At 44.4% G+C, this 26,346-nt stretch overlaps 1 protein-coding gene across 4 annotated transcripts in view; it reads left to right on the top strand.

The window, feature by feature from the left end:
• The first annotated feature begins 4,741 nt into the window (after positions 1 to 4,741).
• Positions 4,742 to 26,346, top strand: part of LOC138189011 (uncharacterized) — a 252,813-nt gene continuing 231,208 nt past the window's right edge. For 3 of the 4 annotated variants that reach the window (XM_069131158.1, XM_069131161.1, XM_069131164.1), the window contains exon 1: positions 4,742 to 5,350. In XM_069131158.1, the coding sequence (XP_068987259.1) occupies positions 5,315 to 5,350 (36 nt within the window). In that variant the 5' untranslated portion in view covers positions 4,742 to 5,314. The remainder of the gene's footprint in view (positions 5,351 to 26,346) is intronic. The other variant, XM_069131159.1, reaches the window with a different exon arrangement.

Genomic DNA, 26,346 nt, shown 5'->3' on the forward strand with positions numbered 1-26,346 from the left:
CAATTATTATACATTTTATTCCTCCCTATATCGTATAATTCTTACGATTGATGTCACATCTTCTTTAAATCAATCACTTAATCGAACAGTATCGTTCAAATGGAAAAAGCAATCGGAAGAATATCGAGGTGGTAAGAATGGTAAAACGGTTGTATTCTATACGTACGCCGGACCTATTGTACTTTGGAAATGACACGATAATGTATTCTTGGAATATTTTGAAAGTTTTCGTGTTACTCAGTACACAGGGCAATGCGGAATTCTCCACTTGTATTGTATAATCCATAAAATTCTTATTTCCGGAGTTCCATCGCAGCCTGGTAAACTTTTAAATTTTCCACCGTGCAGCATGCGCAATTCAGAGTTTGGGAAGCAGCGATGTGCCTGTTTCTGTCTTTCGTTTCTACTCGCGAGATATTCAGTTTCGAAAACGGTTTGTCGCGTGTTATTTCAACGAGATCTTTTCACGTCTTTCTTTTCTACGTGTTTAAGAATCCATCCCGGAAATTCTTCGTTATAACGACGAGGACGATCTCGACTACCTTGTCGGTGCCAAGAATCTCTACTTCATCCACGCCTCGGTCGAATTCACGCGAAAGTTGTAGGGTATAAAGTGAACGTTCATCGGGTTTGAAAAGGGCGTAGATAACACGAGCTCCGTAACGTTTCACACGTTTACCACATTTGCATTTGTCCGATCGAATTAAACCGGCCGTGAAGCGGTTTCGCGAGGCAAGATGTACCGTCGAACGAAAGGCTGGTGATCCGAGGTGAAATATCTTAACCGCTGCAAGAGGGTCCTTGTCCCTTTTCGTCGAATTCGCGGGCAGGCTGATAAAAGGAGAGGAGCCGGAGAAGGCGAAGGGTGCGTCGTCGAGAAAACGAGGAGGCCGGTGTTCCTGGTTGCTTTAGGGGGCAGGTTTTCGTATGATCGCGGAAAACCTTTGGTCCTTCAGCGAGACGAGCGGATTACCGTTTTTGGCTTTCATCGTCGTGCAAAAGAGTTTCCCCTCTCGTATCGTGCCACGTCGTACGAAATTCATTTTTGATCTCACTAAATGTGATAGGAAAAGGAACTGATATTCCCCCGGCGCTTCCTTCGTAGAAAAATTCCGGAACATTATATTAAAGAAATACTCCAGTCTGTCCGTGAGGTGGACAAACGAGGTTACGCGAATAAAATACAGTTATTAGCGAACCGAAGAATTACGATGGTATTTGATAATATTTTACGAAAACACGCAATATCCCTCGTTTCGATGCGATGAAAATGCACGTCGTGTCTCGTCGATGGAGTTCGTTGGAATTTGTCAATTGTAATTCACGCTAACCCGAGTTTCTCGGGCAGATGGCCGTGTTACGGCGCGTCCGACGATATTTAAGATATCCTTCAAGAAGCTTTATGAAATCCCAACAAAACATAGCTTGGTTGGAAAAAGGAATTTGTTTGGTTGTATGTTGTAGTGAGGTATGCCGGGAATGGTGCACAGTTCAGTGGCTGGTAGCCGACATCTCCAGAGACAAGGGAATATCGCGAGAATATTTGCGAGACCGTTTCAATCCTGGCCACGCTGTTCAAATTTTTATTTCGCGAGAGCGAGAAAGCTGTGAGGCGAGTCGGTTACGGTGCACATAAGAACGTACAATGTATTTTCACCCTATCGGCTGCAGTTCTCTCACGGTGTGTCGATATCCTCCTGTCCAAAGCCTTTGACCTCGAAATTGCCGTTCCCTTTTAAACTTGCTCGCAGCCATTTCTTTTCGACGCAGCGCCTTTCTGATTTTTCCTCGCTTTATCGCGCCGCGCCCCCCAAACCACGCCTTTTCTCCTCTTCTTCTCTCGCGATTCGATATGTACCCAGATTTTCACGATGCAACGGTGAAAAAATTGAACGCGACCAAGCACGATGTAATTGATGTGATTAGTAAAGGCGTTATATAAAAAGATCTCGCAGGAGTGAACGGACAGTGTTTGCGTTGGCAAACTTTTTAAAGTCGCTTGCTACAACACTGGTAGCTTGCTAAACCTTAACTTTTTCTATGCTTAATAATAACGTCCCTGTTGCCTTTTAATTGCCAGTTACACGTATCATGCAGGATTATACAGCTAGTTTATCGCTAGTTGTCTAGTTAGATAGATTTATTTGGCAATTAAGCGATCCAGGGAGCAACGCGGATAGCAGATTAAACCAGTTGCACGGAGATGTAGCAGCTTTTATGATATATACATGTAATGCTACGTTACCGTGAAACAGTGACCGAGACTTTCGTTCTTGTTTATTCCAAGTTACTTGATTTCAATCGATCTACTGGGTCAATCGTGTCGGTAGTAATTCGCGTTCAGCCAACGAAAGATAACGACGATATTGCATTACGCGATTGGTGAATTTAGGTTTCCCTGATAGCCTGGTTTAAGAGATGAATTCGCATGGCAGTCACTTTGAATACTACCTTGACTATCTTTCTCGCGCAATGAGCATCATAAATCAAGTTTGCGCGATTCGGATACGCGCGATATATCAGTGACAGAATATATGAAAAAAGAAAGAAACGAGGAAAAGCAACGTCGGCGTCGGATCCGCGCGAAGCCATGGCAACCTACCAAAACGCGATCTTCGTGGCGAGTTTAAATGACGACACAAAATACGGTATACCGACTGCATAAGTAACGCGGTACGACGAAGATTAAAATTTATCACTGAAATTTCAATCGCGACGGTGAAAACGTACGAACCTTTCTGATTAACAGAATCGCATCAACATTTCTAATTGCGTAATGCAAATTCCTCAAAACGTTCCTTTGGAAGTATAAAAATTTGCTCCTGTATTGCGCGAAACCAAAAGTTTAACCTTTCCAAATGGAAGAGAACATCGGTGTAGCTACGCGCCTACATGTGGGGAAAACAGGTGTTGTTTTAAACGAAATCAATAAAAAAAATTGAAAACATGAGACTGAACGGGCCTTAAACCTCCAAAGTGGAGGCCGAAAGGTGCCACGACGTGGACCGAAGCATGGGAATGGGACGGAGTACGGTCGGTAGAGAAGAGAGAAGGGGTGCCAGCACACCAAGAGTGTACGCCAGTGTTCGGGAGAGTAGCAGTGAGAGAGGGAAGGAGAAAACGACGGAAAAGAGGGACGAAGCAACGCGCAAGGGTAGGGAAATGTAGGTAGGGATAGCAAGATCGTGAGATAAAGGGAGAGGGAGAGGAAAGCAGAAGCTGGAGGAAAAGAGAAAAGGACAACATGGAAGAATAGAATGCCTGTAGCGATGTGTTTAAGCGAGTTCGAGTGGTTTTGAACATCCGATAGAAATTTCAAATTGGAAGTGTTGCTTTAATTTCCAAAATTTTTAGAATATTCAAGATACTATATCATATAAATACTCTGTTAAAAATAATGAAATATTTAAAAACCGTAAAGATTTTCGGAATATTCGAATGTTTCGATGATAACTTTAATCCTAACCTTTGATAATAATAAACGTGTATAACGGGCATAATCCATTAGGCTATGTTTGCACTATCGACAATTTGTCGAGCGACAATGTAGGCGGATTTGACGACTGTTTTGTTATTAAAATCGAAGGAAGAAATCGAACTTTCGATCGATGCGAACGATAGCGACAAAACTGTAGCGCGACAGTGGTGTTCTCTAGTGTGCGCATAGCTTAGAACTATTATAACGATAGAGTCTTTTCAACAAAAAGAATAATAAGCTACTTTGTGTGTATAAAGCTTGAAAAATTATCGGTTTTCGAAGACGTTCGAGTGTTTTAAATTCCCGTAGATCGACGATCCCGTTGGAGAGACTTAAACTCGACTAGTGCTCGAAGCGATTCGAACATTCGTACTAGTAAATTGCTCGAAAACTTGCGACATAGAGAATATCGAATGGCCATCGCTAGGTTCGGATGGGGTTTGCGAGGGGAAGGCGGTTGACGAGGGTTGGGAAAGCCGAAGCGTGGCTCCTCCGGGTGGGGGTAGTCGGTACCTCGAACGACTCCATGGGTCTCCAGTTCGCCCTGCCACGCTCAGTCCGACCCGGACGTTCGAGGGAGACGCGTCCTGTCTTCCGTAGTACGTACGCGTCATATCGGTACGCACGTTGTCGCCGTTGATAGCGTAACACACAGAGCTAGTCTCGATCTGTCGTAAATAACACACAGGACAGGATCATCGGTTGGAGGCAATACTCGATCGTACGATTTACGGATACAAGGGAGAGAGATAGATAGAGAGAGAGAGAGAGAGAGAAAGAGAGAGAGAGAGAGAGTGGTGTTATATACTGGCTACTCTCGGACTGTGGGACTGGTACGGTGACCGCGTCGCACGAGGTTCGCAAAGAAGGGTGAGAGGGAAGGAGGGAGAGAGAGAGAGTGAGGATTCAGGAGAGCGGGGAGAAGAGGGAGAGAACGCGAAGAAAAAGCTCTCTCTCGCTCTTTCTCTCTCTCTATCTCGACTGCCTCGCCGGCTTTCCACGGCCACGAATCGATAACACGCGACCGTCGCCGCGTCGGTCGTTCCTCTCTCTCGACCTCTTCTCGACGCTCGCTACATTCGTGCACGACCACTCGCCGCGACGATTTTTCCCATCGAATAAGCGTTTAACTCGTGTCCTTTCTCAATCGTCGTTGTCGTCGTCGTCGTTGTCGTCGTCGTCGTTGTCGTCGTCGTCGTTGTCGTCGTCGTCGTTGTCGTCGTCGTCGTTGTCGTCGTCGTCGTCGTTGTTGTTGTTGTTTGTCGTTCTATCGTTTTTCCCCCCACACTACACCACTGGAACGAAAGAATTCGCGAAGACCTGTGTGCGGTCGTGTTGCGCCACTTTTGACGGTCGCGTGTCGCGTAACGTGATCGATACGATCGATGCGAGCAGTCGACGATAAAACGGAGCGGCGCGAGATCGAGAATCGAAGCGATACTCTAGCGGCAGGTGGAGGAAACCCGCCAAAATATCAGCAACGATCTGGCTCGTTTGGACTACGGGTTCCAGTCGTCAACAAGGAATAAGAAAACACGTCAAAAAGTGATTCGTGTTCGACAGTGCGCGGGGTAAACGGAGGTAAAAGGCAAACGAGAGCGAAAGGAACATTGTTGATCGGCCGCCGTACGCTCACAGTGTTTTGTTTATTCGTGGAAGAGAATCGGTCACTGGATTCCCATTGTGCGTATCTCTGTGTGCCACGTGACGATCAACGTTTGTTTATTTTGGTGCTTTTTGTCGCCGTTTACCTTGTTTGGCTATTCTACTCTGGGCCTTCTATACCAGATTCATTTCTACTCCCTGGAATCATCAACAAGGTTATCTTGCTCGCGGATGTTCGTCGATATCGCGCGTGCCGATCCTCGAAAAGTAAGTAAACACTTTCTCCGTTGTTTTCTTGTTTTGGTAAACACGACTCGTTAAAGCCATCGCGGGCTTTCTCCACTAATCCCGGCTTGAACTTTGCACCGAAATTATTGTACTTGTAAATTACCCGGTTGGCGTACGACCAAATGGTCGATGCTGCTAATTTAACTGTACGTTTTCATTAGTACGCGAGCCAGGCTCGTTAATTCGAGAATCGCAACCTCTCCAGCTCCCGATAATTCGCACGGCGCTCGTGTAAACTAGGAACACGACCATTGACATCTTCGCTACTCGTACGAGAGGTGTCGTCTCGTTCGAGCTAATTCACTCTACTTACGGCTTGAATTGTTTTAAGCTCGATTCACCGAACGATTGACCGTATTCGCGCCTGTAAATTCCATTTGATTAGGGTCGGTATTACGAAGTTATGTTAGGTTAGGCTTACTTACGAATCAGAGCCGCAGTCGAAGAGATCGACCGCCAGTGGTAATTGTTGGGCGAGATATCGTAGTTTTTATGGAGGTATTTTTATCGCGCACTTTGCCGTCTAAACGCGTCGACAAAGCCCGTGACAGAGCGCCGCCGGCGACTTTGTAGATCGTTCACACGGCGAGATGTTTTGTTCCGCAGCCGAGGAATTAATCGATCGTAAAGAGGCTAATGTGAACGATACGCCGGCCAGCCGTGTACGGAGAACATTCGACAAAGGAAAGCGATATATCATGCGGGCGCATTCTCTATTCTCTTCTGTTCTCCCTTATCGTCTCGGAAAAGACGCGTCTTTTTCTCTCGTAACGTTAAATAAGAATGCTGTGATATTAATCTATTAAACCGTAAACTTTCACAATTATAGGATTAGAATTTAATAAAGGCAAATTAATTTTAGTTAGACTGATTTAATTTTAGTTCTGGCAAGGATGAATATTATCTATTTCTAATAGAAATGATTTACTAAAAAAAAAAAAAAAAAAAGAAAAAATCATTCATTATACTTCAATTTACAAGTAAAGAGATTATTATATCCGGAAGACGAATGAAAAAGATCCAATTGACTTATTTTGCTCGGCAAAATCGGCTCGGTTGAAGCATGACAGTAGAATATTCTAGGATTTGTATATATTATATAGAATAAACCAGCAGGCTATGTTCCACGAATTCCATCTTGAATGCAATTTTTAAGATGGGAGGATTGCGTCTGAGAAACAAATGCAATCAGTCTGCTTTGACTGAACGTCTTTCAAGGGGACCTCGAACGGTCTCCGCGGATCTGAGAGTGAGTTAAACGGCGCATTGATCGAGATACACCACTATCGTAGATTAACATTTCTCGAAAGAGAAGCGATTGCGTCACATGAGAGCCGCGTTTAGAGTCTAGGTGGAATTGAAAAATCGATTTCGGGCAGGGCGTTAATAAAAGATTGGACGTCGAACGTTAGGCGGACAAAATATAGGGTAGAGAATCTGTAATTTCGTTCTTCGTGGGATTCTCGAGTTCTCCGACGTCTCATTAGATTTTATCGCAGCGGGGTTCTACGGCTATAGTCGAGTACCGGATACTTGAGACTTTATTCCTGGCCATAGTCGAGTCACTGAAAGTTACATACTTCTGAAAAGTCCCGCCAGATTCTATTGCCTTCGAGGAGAACGCGACAAACTCTCGACCGTAGCAACATTACTATAAAATGCGCCAACTCTTCTGGATTACGTTCGAATTTAAGCTCACTCGATTAACGCGATATTTACAATCTTGGAATAACGTTGGAATCGTTAGGCGACTAGTATCATTGTCGAAAAGATTTCTTACTTTAACAATTAAAGATTTTTAGTGGCTAGACACGATCGGTTTAATCTTATATGAGATTAGTCCAGACAAAAATTCCGAATACGATAGTATTTTTTATAACAATGTTGAAATTTGAAACATACGTTACCATTTACATATGAGCATTTCGATATTCCAAAGAATATATTATGGAGTAAAGTTATATTAATATCTTTTACCGTACAATAAAGTACCTGTTGTTGAAAATATCATAAATTTTCATTAATAATGAAATCTTGATGAAAAATCCTCCTTTATACAGAAAAATATTTTATTCTGTGCACTGCATGAATCTCAGAAAATAATGCTCCTATCGCGAAAGCGGGCTAAAAAAGAACAACGGTATGTTTAACGCCGTGTTTTCTCAACACACGTGTCTTTTTTCCAAAGATTACAGTGAAAATAGTTTGACAATAGTCCCTCAGTTCCTACGAAATACCAAAATACTTTCTACGAGTGTACCGATTACATCACGTTGCTCACAACGAATCAGAGAAACGTTTCGTAATCGTCTTCGTTTCAGAGCAAAACATATTTCAAGCAATGGATTTAGGGATTCGGGCGTCGTGGCTATTTTTTTCCTGTCGTTGAAAATGATGCGTGGCTGCAGTTGATCGGACGACACAGGGTCTCTTTTCGTCGGGGACGCAGTCGATGAGGTTACGGTGTATTTATTTTTAGTCAAGGCTGAAGAAGGAGACAACGAAGAGACGGAACTTTGCCTTATTGTTGGATTCTGTCAAGTTTGTTCGCAACTACGCACTGAGATATATAAAGTTTCCTGCACGGCACAGCTCTCACGGTGTACTTTAGCGCGCTTAGCACGGTAAGACAATATTGACTTGGTCGTGTCTCCCCAGAAAAGCTAGCAACTTTATTTTCAAGGGTTTCCGTTATCGGTGAAATCGCTGAATTAACCACTCGCACGATATCCTTTCTCCTCCTGTTTTCGAACAGATCGACCAACCGTTCTTTCATTCCGATATTCTTTTTTTTTTCTCTTTTTCTCTACGTTCTCATGAAACGTTCACCTATTCTTTTCCAACACTACGCACACCTAAGAAATCGATCGGCTCCCATGACCTCCTATAATCTGTTCATCGGTTCGTTTTTAACAAGCAACGCAGGTAAACTTCTCGCGCTTCGCTTCGCTGTTCTTATTGCTTCCGCAGTCTTAATAACAAGAACGGAAACTTATTTCGAGCCAAAGACGAAAAGTAAGCTGCTCTCGTGTTCTTTGCTGGCGAAGAATTTGTCCCGCTTTTCGAAGCATGCATTCACCGGACACGAAAATTATATCCTTACACGATAGCGTTGTAACGAAAGTTTCCCCGAGTAGGTTCTATGAATTATCCTGAAAGGAAACTATAAAGTCAGCACAATTTTTCGTCTCGAAATTTTAGAATTTTACAAGTTACCCTTTGTTTTGTACATGGTGTTCAAAATTATAGTGGTGTAAGTCAAGATTACAACGAGTGTTACAACTTTCACAGGTGTCATCCCTTTAGTTTCATAATAATTAATTAAGTAGCAACTTTACTACGCACAATGTTTTCACTATTAGAAAAAATATAATGTTTTTTTGGAAACAGAATATGACTTACACCATTTCATCATGACATTTGCTTCCCATTATAGTGCTAATGAAATTTCAAAATGTTTTATATGACTCATATAAAGTGAACATGAAAGCTTTTTGCGATGAGTCTCCAAACACTTTTGTGCGCCAATGTATTTATCTGTTAACATGTTCCTAAAATAGCTTAAAATGAAACACTGATATAAAACGCACAGGTTATCTATCGATAACGCGTTATCTATCGATCGAAGTAGAGAGACGCACGTGTCGGCGCGTTTATGGCTTTTACGATTGTTTTTATCTTTGGATACATGGTTGGCGTCATTCGGATTAGCATATTTACCAGCCATGGTATAATTGACCGGGCCCTTTCCCTCGTGATAAATATCGAAGGGACAGGGTCCCCCAACCGGTTTTCCCGAAAAGAAGCTCAGTGAACTTGTCCCATACGGTTACGGGACAAGGCGAGCGTACACGTACGCTTATTTAAATACCAAATAGAGCATTCCCCGCGAGTCTCGTGGCCTGTGATTTTCATGGCGGGCGGCGGCGTTGCAACGAGGGTCCGTCCTGGCGTGTCCTGAAGGGAGCGAAGCAAAGGAGAGGCAGGGGTTAGCCGGTGCGCCCTCAAACGAGGCATAAAATCGGAGATGAGTCTGTCGTCGCGAAACGAGTTGCCCTGCCGAGAGAGAAAAAGGGTCGCAAAACAGTTTCGAAGGGTGGCCGGGTATTAATCAATCCAAAAGAATCGCGCTCCTCCGCGAGATCCAGCATACCGCATGTCGCATGCCGCCGTACGTTCGTTTCGACGTACTCGCACCTACATCCATCCAAGCGTAACATGCAAGCATTATACGTGCAACCGTTAAGCGTTGAATATAAAAGAACAAACGAGAGCACCGAAAAGAGCGCCGAAAAGAGCGCCGAAAAGAGCGCCGAAAAGAGCGCCGAAAAGAGCGCTCAACCCTTCGAAATTTATATTCTCTCGCGAATGGCCTGACCACTGTCCCGATTGAATCTCCACCCCGCCACGGGGAAAATAACAATCGACGATATTTCCAAACGCGATGCGCAATGTTGCGCGTAAAGTTCAAGTATGTTTTACCGCGCGACGGCCGAGTACGAATTTCCGCATGAATTTTGGCTCGTTAAGCGATTCCCGTGATGATTGGAAATGGAAAAATTTGGAACGCGGTTGGAAGGCACAAAGGTTTTCAAATGATTGAAAGCAACAACCACACGTCCGTCTTATACCGGGGATAAAATCGTTTCCGTGTTTTCGTGTCGTTTTGGCGGAAAAATGTAGCTTCACCGCGAAAAACGACGGTGAAAAATCAATCCAGTTTCGTTCCCATAGAAGTTTCTGAAACTGGTGGAATCGCGCGGCGGTGGCCGTTTCGCGATAACGGGAGGGCATGGTGGGCACACGTGCCTTTTGCATACGTGTGTATATCTGGAAGAGCAGGTGAAATAGAGTGGAGATGAGCGGAGAGGAGCGGAGAGGAGCGGAGAGGAGCGGAGAGGAGCAGAGAGGAACAGAGAGGAACAGAGAGGAACAGAGAGGAACAGAGAGGAACAGCTCGCATGCTACGACGCGTACGTGAAACTTCGCTTCTCGTTTCTTTTTGTTTTCCCCCCGTGCGCCAATTCGAGTGCCGCCCACTGCGAAACGAGCTACGGGACGGCGATAACAATGGGGTTGTTTTTACGAGCATCGTCGACGATCGGTCTCCGTCGCACCCGTTGTTGGTCATTGGAATCTCCGGCTCGGCCGGCGCTCGGACCCTCGACACACGAATTAATAACCGTTCCAAACCGCTCCGCCGCCGCTTCGGAATTAAAATATCCTTGCCGTGGTTGGTACGAGCGACAAATCCACAGAGGGCGGCGACGAACAGAGGAAAACGGGAGGGCTGCTCTGGTCGACGCGACAGTTTGGCTGTCGAGGGGGGGGGGGGGTGGTAGCGCGGATTGTCCGCAAGAATTAATCACTCGTCCAATCTGCGCGAAATCACGCCGTGTAATCACCTCGCGAGGTTTGTTATTAGCGGTCCGCGGCGCGTAAAGTACGAACATGCGGTCGTCGCCGCGTCCAAGCCCGTACACTACCATTTTAAAAGCTGCCGGAAATGGAAGACTATCGAAACATTGCGATGCTTGTATCACTCGGTATAGTTTTTTGTTTTTCGTTTTCATCGCCAATCTTCCATTCCTCGTATTGAGTTCTCGCACACACGTTACCAATTTTTCCTATTTTGGATCATAACGGCAAAAATATCGTCGGAACCGCATCTGTTATTTCGTAGAAAAATACGTTCGCAATGTTGGCGATGTAATCGATGCTTGTTTGTCTTGAAAAACGTATTCACCAACGAGACTTCGCCGCTTCGTAAATCTAGAGCTGGATGAAATATTAGGAGTAAATCACGCGTGTTGATTGCATCTGAATCCTGCAATTACTCTGTGCTCCGATTGCTAACTTGACCGTGCGCGATGCGTTAATCGATGGAAGTTCCAGTTGGATTTTCGTGGTACACGGTGTCTAGCGAATGTTTCATTCTTCCTGTAGATTTGAAATTTCGACGTTAATTTCAAGGCAGAAATTATAGTAGAAAACAGAATGGTAGGGGATATGGGAGCCAGTTCTAATTTAAAGAGAAACACGCGTATAGTTGGATCTAGTCAAAAGCGTCTCGGCACGGAGGAGTATAGGAGAGGAAATAGCTGCAATGGAAGGAAGCGAGAAGGAGAATAAAAGGGAAAAAGGAAGCCGGACTAAGATAGATAAGACCTCGTTATGGATTCCGGCAGCGTGCGCTGCAGGACGTCCTCATTGCTCGAAGTGTCCTGCAAGATACGAAATAATGTCGGTGTGCATCCTGAGACACAACGATAACTTATCCCGTCTACGCCCCGTAGAATTTCTCCTATCTGCCTCTCTCGAACCTTTCCCCTATCTCTGCTTCCGCGACCTCACCTCATACTTCCAATCTGCAATGGTCGCGACAAGCCTCTCTTGCTCTTTTCCTCCATCTCACTCCATTCTGTCTCTCTCCCCTTCTTTTTTCTTTCTTTTTTTTTTTTTTTTCTTTTTTTTTTTTTTCTTCTTTGTATTCAGCCTTACGAACAGTGTGTTCTTCAGCTTCGATCCACATCGAGGTCCCTGAATCTATATCGTGGCCTCCGCCACGTATGGAGGAGACTCGCATTTGCCCGGTCGTAGTTGAAATAGGTTTAGTTTCGAAATTTTCCCGGGAAGAAACAAGAATTCTCATTAACAGTTTCGTTTCTGAAAGTTTTCGAATTAAGCAAGGCTGTTCTTTGGCGATCGTTTCGGAACGTATTTTTCCCTTTTATACATAATTACTCACTTCCATTTAGTAGGCAATTCGCAACTGCGCTCATTGGAATTTTCTAATCTTCTCGCGATGGCTGCTTCAACGAACATTTACACTTGTACAAAAGTGTACCAGTTATCCAGAAAGCTGTTACCTGAAGCGGCAGACGAAATGGTTCACTTAATTAACAGCTTGTCTCCTGATAACGTAGCGTAGGAAGTGTTCTTTGACAGTGCGCTTTGGGTAGACGACTAATTACAGGGCCGAGAAATAGTAGACGATTTAATTTATCCATTCCAGTGACTTCGTTTAATTATCTTACGCAATAATGTCCCCTTCTAAGAAGGTATTCGAATACGTAGTAAGTCAAGTCATACTTGCGCATCGCGAATGAGAATGTGGTAGGAAACATTTTGTTCAAGATGGTTGTTAAAAAGTTTCTCTTTCGTAAGGAAATTCCGTCTCCCTTAAAATGAATCGAATTAACTTGAATATGATATTTGGTAACAAAAATCTGCTAAAAAATCTTTTGTTTGTAGTTTAAAAATATCGATATCTAGAAACTTTAACTAGTTATTACGCTGCATTAATGTGAATAAAGTATTATTTGTTGCGTTGAAGAGGAATCATCGGTAACCGCTGATTTTTCAGAGTTCACGATTTCATCGAAGTTAGAGAAAGTTTTACGCTATTATCATATCGATCATTTAGGTATTTATACTGCTTGAATGGCACTGAAATGTAAATGTCACTTGAAGTGGAATTTATAGAAGAAACTAGGTTAAATGAAAATCTGAATAAATATACATTTCAAGGTGTCACCGAATTATCAGAATTGACGGCGTTCAGGCCACGTTCCTTTGGAATAAATATCTCAACAGTTTGCATGCATCGCAATATCGAATGATACCTCTGATGAAGCTAGCTGCAAGCGGATGCTCGGTTTAGAGTTGAAATGGCAAAAGTCAAGCGTGTCGCTCGTTTCATCGGCAGTTTGGTAACGTTTTCTCGGTTTCCTGCCACCGGATGCACCGACATCGCGTGTTCTCGGTACAATGGTTCCCCGAAGAATTTCTTCGCAGTGTATTGCAGTTTGGAAAGTAGGTTCTCGCAGTGCATAGATATGGGAGAGAAATCGCTCGGCTGCATTTCTCCGGGATGTCAGAAGCAAGTTCCCGGCGGCACGGGTTTGCTACGTCGCAGGTCACTTCGAAACTTTCCTCTCCCGAACGCTTGCCATGCTTATGTCACGAAAGAAGGTGGCTAGGTTAGAAACAAGTAAGAAAAAAGAAGGGGTGAGGGCAAGGTTGAAAAAAAAGCGGGTTAAAACGGAAGACGGCGTTGAAGGGACGCGACGCAACGCTCGGCAGCAGCAGCAGCAGCTCGACTCGCGCCGATGAAAAATTCACCTCGACGATAACTCGAGCGTTGCATTTTTCATAGAGCCGCGGAACTTTCTTATCCATTGCTTATATCCGGTGTAGTTTTCCACCCAAACCAACAACCACGCGTCTCCAGAGGCTGATAAAAAAGGTTCATGCAACCATTTGTTGTTCCACTTGCGTTTACACCTTTTTCCCCGATCATACGCTTCTAATTCTTCCTTCGCATCTCCTATCTTACCATCTTTTACCAGGGCTTGCAGAATGTGAAAAAGACTATTTTCCGATGGCATCGTTTCGGAAGTTATTTCCATTAGATTTTTAAGCCATTAGACGCCAATGTGAAAAAAATAAGTCGCATCATTCGTTATTCATTGCACGAGCAGAAAATAATCCTGTTCTTAAAGAAAGAGGGAAAATTAAAACTAATTATCAATCCAGCAGTGCGGTATCGTGCTGCGATCCCGCGAACTTTAGGAATTATTCGTCAGGTGTCCCAAATCCGTCCGTTTATGCAAACTTGGGTCGAACGTGTCCCGCGACTTCCGTGTATAATTAGGTTTCATTAAAACAAGACTTTCTTTGATATCCGCGACGTACAGCTACTTTGAGAGAACTTAAGTGACTCGAACAGGGGAGGCGGAGGGGGGAGAGGGAAGGAGCGTTCTAGAAGTAAGTTGAGTAAAGTCAAATCCGACCGTGAGAACGTCGATAGGATTTGCTCTGGTGGCTGTAATTGAAACCGTATCGTTTTCTTCGCCGTTTGCATATGCAAATGCCCGACGAAACATCTGCTAATTTCTTTCGATAATTCGCGCGGATGATTGATCGTGAATGGTGGCCAGGTGCGTATTTATAGTGAAACAGGATTAAAGAAAATGAGGCAGAAAAGGCAAATGGAAATTGAAGTACGCGTGGTCGACCGGTCTCGCTAAAAATTCATACCGACTTTTTCATTGATATGCTAACACACGTAGATACGCATGTACATGCATCCTTATTTACATATCGTTGGAATCGAACCGAAAGTCGATAGTTACGTATTTACTAGTCGTAAATTAACCGAACGAACTTGGCATCCGAGCAGTTGCATTGCATTCATATTATGCGAGCTTTCACGGCGAAACTTTGGTTCGATGACATTTCGTACTGCTGTCTTACCGAAACAAGTACGTCGTGATTACCATTTTTATCAGAGACTAGCAAATTCCAGACTTTACGTAGATATTCATTCAGTTTGATTTTTACTCGTCCATTTGATTACTAACAACTATATTTTCTCGGTTACGTACTAATACATTTAAATCAATTGATATTTTCATTCCAGAAGGTTCTAAAATTATTTCGTACCGAATTATAAAGCAAACGTATGAAATTCTAAATTCTGCTCGTCACCAACGAACTGAATCGGCCGGTCTTTCAATGTGATATCGCGTTTAACACAGTCTATAGACGCAGTCAGAAATAGACTAGCCAGCTCAGATTCGTTCGCGCGAGACGTCCTCTCGATGACAGTTCGACACGTTCCATCCGGCTGGCCTATTTCCCTTCCAATTTTGCATTGGTCACGCTATACCGACGATAAAAGCGTTACGTACGAATGGTCGTCGACGTTGATTATGTACTCGGTGCGACCGTGAACCAAGCTTGTTTTCCATAACGCTTAGTTACCATAAGTTTCTTAGCTCGCTGTCAAATTACCGAGGAGATGGCAAAAAGTTGACGTCACCTACCGAACAAGTGTTCCAGGGACAAATTTAGTGCATGTAATTGAGACGATTATGCGCGGACGATCAGACATGGAAATTCCGAGAAGAAAATGGTTGGCATAGTGTTCTTTGGATAATTTTACAGATTCATGAAACACGAAGATTTATGTGAGAAAATAGAGTGGAAAATATTTTTATCTTCCTTAAACCCAGGGATAGCGGAAATAAAACGATATTAAGGGAAATCCAGAAATCCAAGAAACAAAGCAGCAGACGCATCGGAGATTCGTAGGAAGGATATTTACAGTGGTTCATGGTGGTACGATTAACTCTTAGGGAAAGTAGATCGAGCCGTTTCTGCGATTAAATATGCATGATTTGAGGTGAATATAAAATACCGGGGAGGATTCGACGTAGGGTGCACGCCGGTACATCCCCGGCATCTGTGCTCGAGGATTTAAGGACGAAGGATTCGTGGGTCCCGAGGGCGAACGGTGGAAGCACGAGAAACCAGAGGTTAAAAGAGGAGAAGCGAGTAGAGGAAAGGAAAGTGGACGAGAAGAGGCGAGGGGAAGTGCAAGGTTGTTTGCCTTCCAAGACTGAAGGGGCTCCGCTTGCTTATGAAGTCTGATCGCGTAAGATGCTTCCCCAGCTCCTGGAACCTCCTTGATCCTCAGATCGTTCTCATTCTCGTTCTGCCTTTCATTCTAGTTTTCTTCTCTTCGTTTCCCTTCGCTTTTCTTCTTTACCTCTGGCTCACCTTGTTCGAACGCAAAGGGAGCTTCGGTGTTATCTGTGTACGTACCTTATTCCTGGTTATCCAATATCTGTTAGACGTATAACGAACCAGGCCAAGGGAAACAGTCTCAAAACGCGGCTACTGCAGTCGCGAAAGTTAATCTTATTAATTGAGAGTCGGATTCTTCGGTGAGTTGTTGAACACGGGTTTGATGCTTTAAATTGGATCCTTTAATTTCTTTCGCGTCCTTCCCCCACTCACCCCCGAACATTCGTTTTTTGTGCTTAATATCGTTGCTGTACTCTCTTTCTTCTTTCCTGATCGTGAATGTAAATATCATCGATCGTTTCGACGAGATTCGATAAAAAATACAAGAACGTCGAAACCGTAGTTGGTGAAACAGTCGATATTTCCCATTTACGTTGTCATTTACCGCGTCACTTTGATGCATATTTCACGGAAATTGTACGTTAAGAACGGGATCGACGATATCAATATTCGAGCGCTCTATCGCGGATTTTACTACTATATGAAGCCAGCCGAATTACGACAATTTAATAATGCAGCATGTCTAGTTATTCATTCGATAGAAAATAATCCGTTGGGCTGTAGGAATAATTACTGTAACGTTAGTGTAACAGTATTATCGTTGGACAGCGCGCAATATTAATCATCAAGGGTACTGTAGGCTGATGTACGTTATTACGTTTACATGACCATAGAAAGTGGTATATACCCACGGCATCATTAACGTGGCATGTTAATACACTAATAACACTTTCCTAACAAAACTGTATCAGGGGAGTCTAATTCGCAATTTTCGTCCCGAATGAGATCCTTTAGTCTCTCTCGAACGCCGTTAATCAGAGCTGATCGATTCTTTCGTTTATTATCACCGGGTATTAAACGAAAGTGTAATTATAAATGGCGTGCAAATTGTTTCGAACGAACTCTGATCGATCTTGCTATGTAAATTGATTTTAGGATAAATTCACGGTCGATTTTGCGCTGACAGTCGAGAAAAGAAGCAAAACTAAAAGAGCAGGGAATGCGAAACCACCGAAAACTCTCGATCGTTCATCCACCTCATTAAGGATAGGCCCTTGCGCGGGGGCGTTCACCTAATTTAAATATTCCCCCGGTATTGGCCTCCCGAGAGTTTTCTAATTTAACCACGGCGCCCCCTATCGGTTCTTCCCTCCTTCTCGCCACGTTCCGCGACTCGTTAAAGTCTATTAAGCGAAGGAGAAAACGCGTAGTCGAAAAAGGGTTAGATGGGCGTGAAAGGATGAAACACCGTTGACTCGAAGTGGAAGTAGCTCCGGCGCCTAGGTGAGAGAGGCAGGCGATGCAATAGCTGCCTTCTCGCTGGCGTCTGTAGAAAATTTTGTGGGCCACGTATGCTTCCCGCGTCGTCCTTTCGTGAAATTTTCCACCTCGAAGGATTCGATTCTATCGCACGTGTTTGGCCGTGCGAATTTTAACGCGCCAACAATTTCTCATTCGCTCAAGGTTCGGAAGAACTTGCATTTCACCTCACAGAATTCCTTTAGCTCGCTTTTGTTCCGCCGCTTTCTTTGTGGTTGTGACTTGTTCATCCAATCGGTTCATTCATAATCCTTTAGAACGTGACACGAAACACTCGAGACATGAATTTCACAGTGTTTGCAAAGCTTATCCGTTCCAAACGTTCCAAAGATGTAATATAACCGACCCAGTGAATCAGCTCTGTTTTTCCTCTCGATCGTAGAAAGCGAATTATCACGTGTTAGAAGATTCTGCATTGAACGAGGAAATTCGTCCGTTGTACGAAGAAGTTGTGCCTTAAATCGAGATTTCCTCCAAGTCTCTTTTGACATAAATCATCGTTGGATAGACGGTTTTGGTATTAGCTAGTCTCGATATTAATACTAATGAACCCGGGTCGCGAAACAACATTTATAGGTTCATAAATGGGCTTGATCGTTATTGATATTCCTCCCTTACAGCCATCAATTAACATCGTGGCTGGTGCGTCGAGGGCGGTTTTACGAATTTGGAAGGGGTATTTCTGGTTGGGTGGCAGCTCGTTACGCCGGGCTCTCTCTCTCTCTCTCTCTCCCTTCCTTTCTCTCCCTTTCTCTTGTCCGGTGGACGAATAACCGCACTCATACACGCGTACAATGTTGGTGGACGTACAAAATACCGCGTACAAGGCGCGGAAACGCTGCAAGAGGAAGGAAGCAGATTCCATTTGCGGCTAAATGACTGATGCGCCCGCGTGTTGCGCGTCACGTTATGACTCTGGACGTGCGATGATATATCGCTGTAACCATCGCGCGCGCACACACATACCGACTCCCGTTTCTGTGTACCTTGCACAAACACTCGTTAACGGTCACGAGAAAGATGTACGTCTGCGCGTAGTTACGTGCGGTCTACGTATGATACGCGCGCATTGCCTTCCTTCTCTGTGGTCACTATCCTAAATGGAACATCCTATTTCGGTGCTTTTAACCGTACCAGTCTTTCGAAGATTTCCTACCAGCCGGCGGGCAATCTTTCCCGCTTTCGAACCGCGTTGGACGTGATTGATGAATCGGAGAAAAGAGACGGCGAATCGCGAAATAGTTGGCGACGCGGGAATAGAAACATATGGTTCGAGTCGTTCGGTCGACAAATTAACGTCGTGGAAGCTTTCTTTCTCGTTTCTCCGGGGCTTGGTTCAGAAATATCTCGCGAAATCAAAGTAACACGTCGAACGTACACAACGGCGTGCACTGATGCTCGAGCGTTCGTGGCTCAATCACGAGTAGAAACTCAATAGCCGTAAGGGCAGAGGCTCGGACACAAACGGAGCGAGTTCGTATTACGGCGTGATATCGCTAATTATATATTAGCTTGGTCACCGCGTTACCGGTCGATAACGCAGTGCCCCCGGTTTTGTAGTTACGGCACTGGCAGACGTTGGTGTACATATTCCGGTGCTGACTGACCCTGCCGGTCCTGGCCGGAAGGGTCGCTATAGCGGTTCTGTGTATATACTTGTAAGAGGCGCGTAATTTGACTATCGGCCTCGGTGGCGGCGGCGCATCACCGCGAGATTACTCCATTATACCTCCATAGACAATGGAAACCGCTTACGTGCCCGTAAATGGCTTCGTCTACCGCGAGCCAGTCCCTTCCGTTGCTTGCCTCCCTTTAAATCTCTCCATCCACTCTCGGCTTCGGCGTCTTCCTCGCGCCACCGTTTTCACCCTCTTGGCCTTCTCTCATTCCGGCACTCCTCTCCCGTTCTCCTTATTAAACCTCCACCCCCGCATCCCAGCCCGTCTTTAAACGGCTCCGATGTTGCGCACCGCTGCGGAATCAATTTTCGGCTGGTTAGATTCGCGTCACGATTTCGAATTGATAATTGCGACGGTAAGAAGGAAGGGAACGATCGAGGGAAATAGCGAGTAAGTAACGCGTTTCCCGTCTGTCGGACAGCTTTCATTTCCTGTCTCTCTCGCTTCATCTACGATCCAAGGTCAATTTTAGCGTCACAGCCTGTCAAAAGATCGCGTTGTTTTCTCCAAAAGCGAAATTTTTCTCTGTGTATGTAGCCTTATTAATTTCATTTAATCGGACGAACGGTCTTCGACATAAATCTTGATGATATACGTCGTAAAAGATTAAGAGGTTGACCTAAAAATTGATTTTTCACCAGCGAGATATCGATTCACCGACCTAGTTAGGGAGTGCCTCGTTAAAGACGTCGTTCCCGGTCGTTTAACCATCCTGACGACGTTACGACATCGTCACGTGCTCATGAGACGCGTTCAAACACATCCTAGCAGGGTCGCTAAGGTTTATTTACTTACAGAGAGAAGATGTAGAGTAGGAGAGAGTAGGGAAGGATCAGCGATAAACCGAGGAGGAGTGGCTGTAATCACGGCGGGGTGCGCGAACGACGTATCGGTGCGTTCTTTGTTAGGGATGATTTATACTGGATATTCGATTCATTTACAAACCGCTTTGCGCAAATTGATTCGGCCAGGCTCGTTACCCGCCACAGATTTTGCATCTTCGTCACAACCAGGGATGGAGGCGCACGAAAGCGATTTATTGCGTGCCAGGCGAAACGATCGATTCATTGTTTTAACATTTAGATAATGTTTGCGCTTCGGCAGTGCCGCCTTTGTTGCGTGTTCGATGTGGAAAGAAAAATTGCGGATTAGGTGATAAATATTGTTCTTGCTTTTTGCGCGTGTAATTATTTACACGCCTGTGATTAACCGATCGCGATTCGGATAATCGAGTTGCTAGGACATGTGTATAAACAAGTGGAAACAACTTTTTCGAGAAACTTCTCTCGCTCGGCTTTTAACTTTCGAGGGTGATGCAACATTTAGTCCAAAGATAATACTTGAGAAAATAGTTGCATCGTTATAATCTTTCTGACAACACTGATGATAACTTGAGATCCGATAAGACATAAGGATCCTAGTTTAAGAACTACAGAGACTACAAAAATTACTTGTGCATTATTGTATTTATCACAACGTTTATGTCAATACTAATTAAATAGTTTTACGTATATAAAATTTCCTATTATTTAATTATACTTTCATACGAGTAGAAACATTTAGTACTATGAAAATGAAGTATAATATGTATTTAATTAAAAAACGCTTTGAAGGAAAACGAGGGTATATGCAAATAGTATTTCTCGTAGGCGCTCTGTATACTTAATCCACTGTTTTTAAATTTAAGTATCCTACAGTCTGCCCTAATCGATTACGGTATTCATTTTGAAGGGAAAAATTCATCGTGCAAAGCTTAAAGCGCCGAGATTTAATCATACGTGGTGACTAAATATTCCCAGATTTCCTCGAATGTATCTTTACGCCTATTTATTCCTTCCGTCTTGGTAAAGTATAGCGACGGAAATCTCGATATCAGCATTAGCAAGATACGGCACTGGGTAGCTGCAATGGCTGCACCGGTCGTCCCGGTCCTCCTGGACGCCCTCTCTCCTGTCGCCTGCATGGCTAGCATCCCTCTGGAATATTAATATGACGCGAAATATTATAAGCCGCGACAGTCGACGCCACGGGAATACTAAATATTATCCTGCAGGATCCGACGGTGACTTGATGCTCCTGTTGGCGCTTACATTTTGCTCTTGGCAGCAACCTGCATACTATTCCCATGCACGAAACATGGTGATAAACTGCCCTGTTTTACGTATCACTATTTCTCCATTATATATAAAAAGAACTTGTACTCACGACTCGATCACAGGTACTAACACAGGTACGTGTCGTTTCGAATAATCACACGCATTGCACGTAATTTAGTTAGTTCAGTTTATTTTCTATCGACAAACTGTCGTTGGCTTCTGTGAAAAAAGTAACCTCTGCTAGAGATTAAATCTTAAATCACAGACTTACATGCAATTTAGTTAATTTAGTTTCTTTTCTACCGACAAGACTGTCACTGGTTCGCGCCAGGGAAGTATCTGTTAGAGGTTAAATCGCGCAAAACCCTCGAACGAAATAACGGGCAAATCCCTTTTTTCCTCCGTCGATGTGTCTGTCATTCTGTCTGTCCTTTTATACGAAGCATCCGGTGGAGAAGATATTCCTTTCGGCGGCAATCGAAGAGATACATATACAAGTCAGAGAAAAGTTTACGACATACGAAGTATCGGACGTACCCCCGGAGAGAAATAAAGAGATTACGATCGGGACGTGGTTTTGTTATCGATCGACTCGAGAGATGGTAAATGATACGGTTCCACGCGTGGATGACAGGATAGACACGTAAGGCAGGTCCGGGTGTTTAGCAGGACATTTATTGGATAGCGGTTGGTGGCGGCGTGCACGTCCGTTAACAGGTCGTTTTCTTTAATGGCCAGATAAACCGACGGACCGTCGACCGTTATTTCAGCTGAATTACTAGCGTTGACCGTAAAGAAAAGAAGAGAAACTGGTGCGTCTTGCCTGGCTAGCCGCGCTATAGATTTTTTCCCGCGTGCGCGTAATTAACTCTCCACTCGAGGTCGGACGAGGTAGGAAGCAGCGTGTTAGAAAACACTTTTAGAAAACGCGCGAGGATATGTGTAACGGCAAGGAGGAATTTACTATACCTAGACGAGGAAAAACATTTCGTTGGTGCTTTTAATGGTTATTACGAGACGGGAGCGCGTAAGCACGTAGAATTTTAGAGTGGTCGTAAAAGTAATAAAAAATAAGAGAAACTCGCGAGAGAAAGAGAGGGGAGGTTAAGATACACCCTATACATTTTACGTTATTCTACGGAAATAAATCGCGAAGCGTTGTGGTAGCAAATAGCGTTTAAATTCAAATTACCGAAAAAGGAATGGAGAGGAGTTTGCTTCCGGCTGATTTTAATATACGGCACTTAATGTACGTTCATCGCGGTTCCTTCCAGACACGGGAGGATCACGATGGTGAACGACCGACTAAAATTATGCAGACAGGTCAGTCGCTGACGCTGATCTTATTACTTTATCGTTCGCAGTCTACGTCAATACGCTTTATATATTTTACCGCACGTAGCACCAGAGATGGCTGCTGAAGCTTCTCTAACATTTTTAATTCAATGCGGCCGCTCGTGGATTATTATGCATAATACAGTAACTTGGCCACGAATATAGAGCGTCAGCCTGCTTTCCTCTTCTCGGCCGTCTATCCATTCCGCTTCGTCTCTTTATCTTGAAATTTTCGTTGAAAAAACGATAATCCGTTACGGTGTCGTAAGAAGACTACAAAGGGGTGAATCGTTAAAAACCTCCAAGCCGCGGAGTGGAGCGTTCAACGTTCTCTTCTGCTTCTTCTTCTTTTTTTTTTTTTTTTTTTTTTTTTTTTTTTTTTTTTTTTTTTTTCTGGGACGACGCTCGGGGTTGTTTACGACATTCTCGTCCACTACTCGTGGCAATGTTTAAAGACTAGACGCTCGCCTGTGTACGAATACTTTATTAAGGGTATTTTCTAGCGTGAGTTAACAATGCGCGTTCGCTTAAGATCATAGACATTTTAATCAAAGAAAGATTTCTTGCTCAAAGAAGAGTTTCCTATTCATCGAATGAAATTCGTACCAACCACTTTTTCGGCTGGAACAGAATATCTATAACGAGAATTATTTAATTCGATCGGATGGGTAGACGTCTCTTGGCTCGATTAAGTAACTGAGAAGAAAGTTTCGCAAGAAGATCCAAGCTTCCAACAGCTCGACGAAGAAGAGGAATATTTTTCTCCGGCACAACACGTAATTTGTGGTGGCTATAAATCCAGGACGTTCCACGGGGGGCGCGGATGAAAGTTTCCTTCGATTTTTGGCAGAAGGAGGGTCTGTGGACTGGGATGGAGGAGAGCCAGGGCAGGGGAATAGATGGCGGAGAGACAGCGTCCTCCGGAGGATGCAGAGAAATCGCCTGACGCTCGGTAATTTATGCTTTGACCTCGTTCTTGTCGTTCGACGGGGTGCGCGCATGTTGTTACGGAAAGATGGTGCGAGATAAAAAGTCAAAAATACACGGTGATACGGGGCTCTTTTCTATCTGTCCGAACTTTGCTTCCTTCGCGAGAGAAGTTGGCTGTTTCTGCTGGAATTTATCAAGCTCTCGCTGCTACACCCTTAACAGTCTCGGTGGAATCAGTGGGAAATAAACGCTGGAAAACAATGGTCGACGCTGGATAGCGCGTTCTTAACTGTCAAGATGTGTTCGATGGTGAGAATAGTCGGGGACGGCTAGAGGCGTGCAGCAGGGCTCCAGATGCGCGACTCTACTCGAGCCAACAAAATGCTCGAAAAGTTTGCTGGCGCGGTGAGAGGACACGAGCGAACGTGAGAAGCCAGAGCGGAAAAGGAAAGTGATGATGCGCGCCGGTAACACCATGGCGGAGGAGTAGAAGAAGCTGGTGTCGCTTACGAGAGGCAGCTAGGGACGAAAACAGTGTTATTAAAAAGCGGCGAAGAGGGAAGCGACGGTGCGGCCGGGTGGAAATTCTGGCGGTGGTGCAGAATCGACGGAAACGTTGCGGAAGCTCGAAGTAGAGTTACTCCGAGAAAAGAAGAGGTAAGGGAGCAAAGGTGGGAGGCAAAAGACCGGTCGTTAGGTAGCGCCGTCGTAAAATTAATTACGCCTCGAAACTGTCTTAATTAAAAATGTGTCCGCCGTCCGTCAGCCTCGCTCCCCTTCCAATGTACTCACTCTCTCTCTCTCTCTCTCTCTCTCTCTCTCTCTCTCTCTCTCTTACCACCTTTATAACCTCCGTCACCTGCCTCAGCTTCTGCCCTCGTATATTCAGCAACTGGCTCGTTCTCCTTTCCATCAGGAACGAGATTCTCTTCTTCTTCTCTCTCTCTCTCTCTCTCTCTCTCTCTCTCTCTTTCTCTCTCTCTCTCTCTCCTTCTCTCCATTTTACCTTCTATCTTCTCCGCCTCTTCAGTTCCTCCCTCTCAGCTCCTCGATTCTCCTCCTTCTCTCTAGACCGTCTTTCGCTTCGTCTTTCTCCACGACACCCTTATTACCTACTCGGTCGCGAGCATAACGGCACCGCTATGAATATTATGTCATTATGCAATCTCGCGGTGCATGCAATGGCTCCATGCAAGCTGCAGCCTACAGCGGCGTGCATGCGTCACATGTACGTGCGATACACTTGCAACCACCGCGGTGGTTCAGAGCTCGCACCCTGTGACTCGATTTCGACGGAACGATCAAGGGATTTGATTGTTTCTACGAGGCGTAAAGGTTACGAAAATATTACACCATTTGTCACTCCCTCTAATGCTTCTGCTACGGGTTTCCAATATTTGTTCGTTATTTCTCGAACCGTTTATATTCGATACAGAACTTGCACCTTTCTCGCGATGTATAGAGATATTCCGTCGGAATTGTGTTGAATAACCGAGGTAAAAGGTTCGTGTGGCGAACAATTTTTTTTGTGAGCGCACGGACTAAGGCGAGTAGAGCTGTAACTACCTTAACCACGATATCGTATCCTTTATTTTGATAAAGCACGTGGAAACGAGCGGTCTTATCCAGCGATTTCATCGTGGAAGTGGTCGCACGCTCTCGAGTAAGTAAAATAGGACCGCCGCGGTTCACGCTGTGACCTGGTCACTCGACGCAAATCGGATCAACGGTTTGCACGTTAGACGAATTACCACCGGAGCCTTTATATCGTAATCGGGACTCCTCGACGGAACGACAACGGTCGCGTTTCGAACAAGCAACAGGGCCAATGTTTAACGACCGGACGGACGAATGCAATAATCTACGATGAGGCCAAATTATTTCATAATTTACACGTTCGTCATTGAAATTGTAATTTTCCTGCTGGCTGGACGACGACGAGTAACGATAATATATGTATTTGACGCGGTCATAAATATGGGACGACCCGTTTAAGCGGAGGCGCAGACGTAATTTATTCATTTAAATTAGAGTCCCGTGTATACAATCGCGTGAAATTAATTGGAGGAAGCGCGCAATCATCGCATCGCGTCCCAATGATCATATTTTTTTCTTATTAATGTAATTAGATGACATCGACGTTTCCCCTGCAGCGTTGGTCTTTGATTTTCAACGGGGTGCGGCTTGAAAAACGCGGTTGAAAGGAACAAAAGAAAAGGCGACTAAGCAGCCCGAGGATGATAATGAAAAATAACAGGGCCATTTTTCAGGGTCGGTTAAATCATACGAACAACATTAATCCTTTCCGACATATAAGGGAAATAAACGTGAATTAACGAGGGACCGTATTTACTTATTTGCACTCTTACTGTTCCTACGTGCAACTTAATTTCAACGAATTTATATTTTTGTTATCCGGCAACGTAATTAGCAGCGGCCGGTTTACGGGGAATAAATTTCGGTTGAATTTGTAGTTTTAAAGCGGCAACGGTGAAATTACTCCTCGCTCACGCCCTCTACCTCCCTCTCTTTAAACGTTTAACGCTCGTAATTATTGTTCATTACCAGTGGCCTTAATCTCGCCGTGATCATTGTTGACTTATCAACAAGATTAGGTAGCAGAAAATTACGCTGAAAAAAATGGCTCGCTAGATAGTCCGAAACGCTGGGTTTCTTCGACGAAGGGAAAAATGTAGGCGTCATTATCGCCACTCTAAATGCCTTTACAGGAACCTGGCCGTATGTATGGCATAGTTAGGCTATACTTGGGAGGGGGACACGCGAGAGAACTTTTGCACGAACGTTTTCTACACACTGGGTGCTCGGAAACGAAAAGGTTTACACGTAAGGCGTTTCCTAAATCTGGAATTATTTCGATGAATATCTTGTAACTCGGAATGCAAATAGGCAAGGAATAGGCATAGGATTTACGTATGCGATGTTTGATAATACAAAATTATATCGCAGCTGCTTGGCTTTTATATTAAGCGCAAGATACTTAATGCGAACACAAGGAGATCGT

The sequence above is a fragment of the Bombus flavifrons genome, chromosome 18, assembly GCF_040668555.2.
Source record: "Bombus flavifrons isolate JBK064 chromosome 18, iyBomFlav1_principal, whole genome shotgun sequence".
NCBI lineage: Eukaryota > Metazoa > Arthropoda > Insecta > Hymenoptera > Apidae > Bombus > Bombus flavifrons.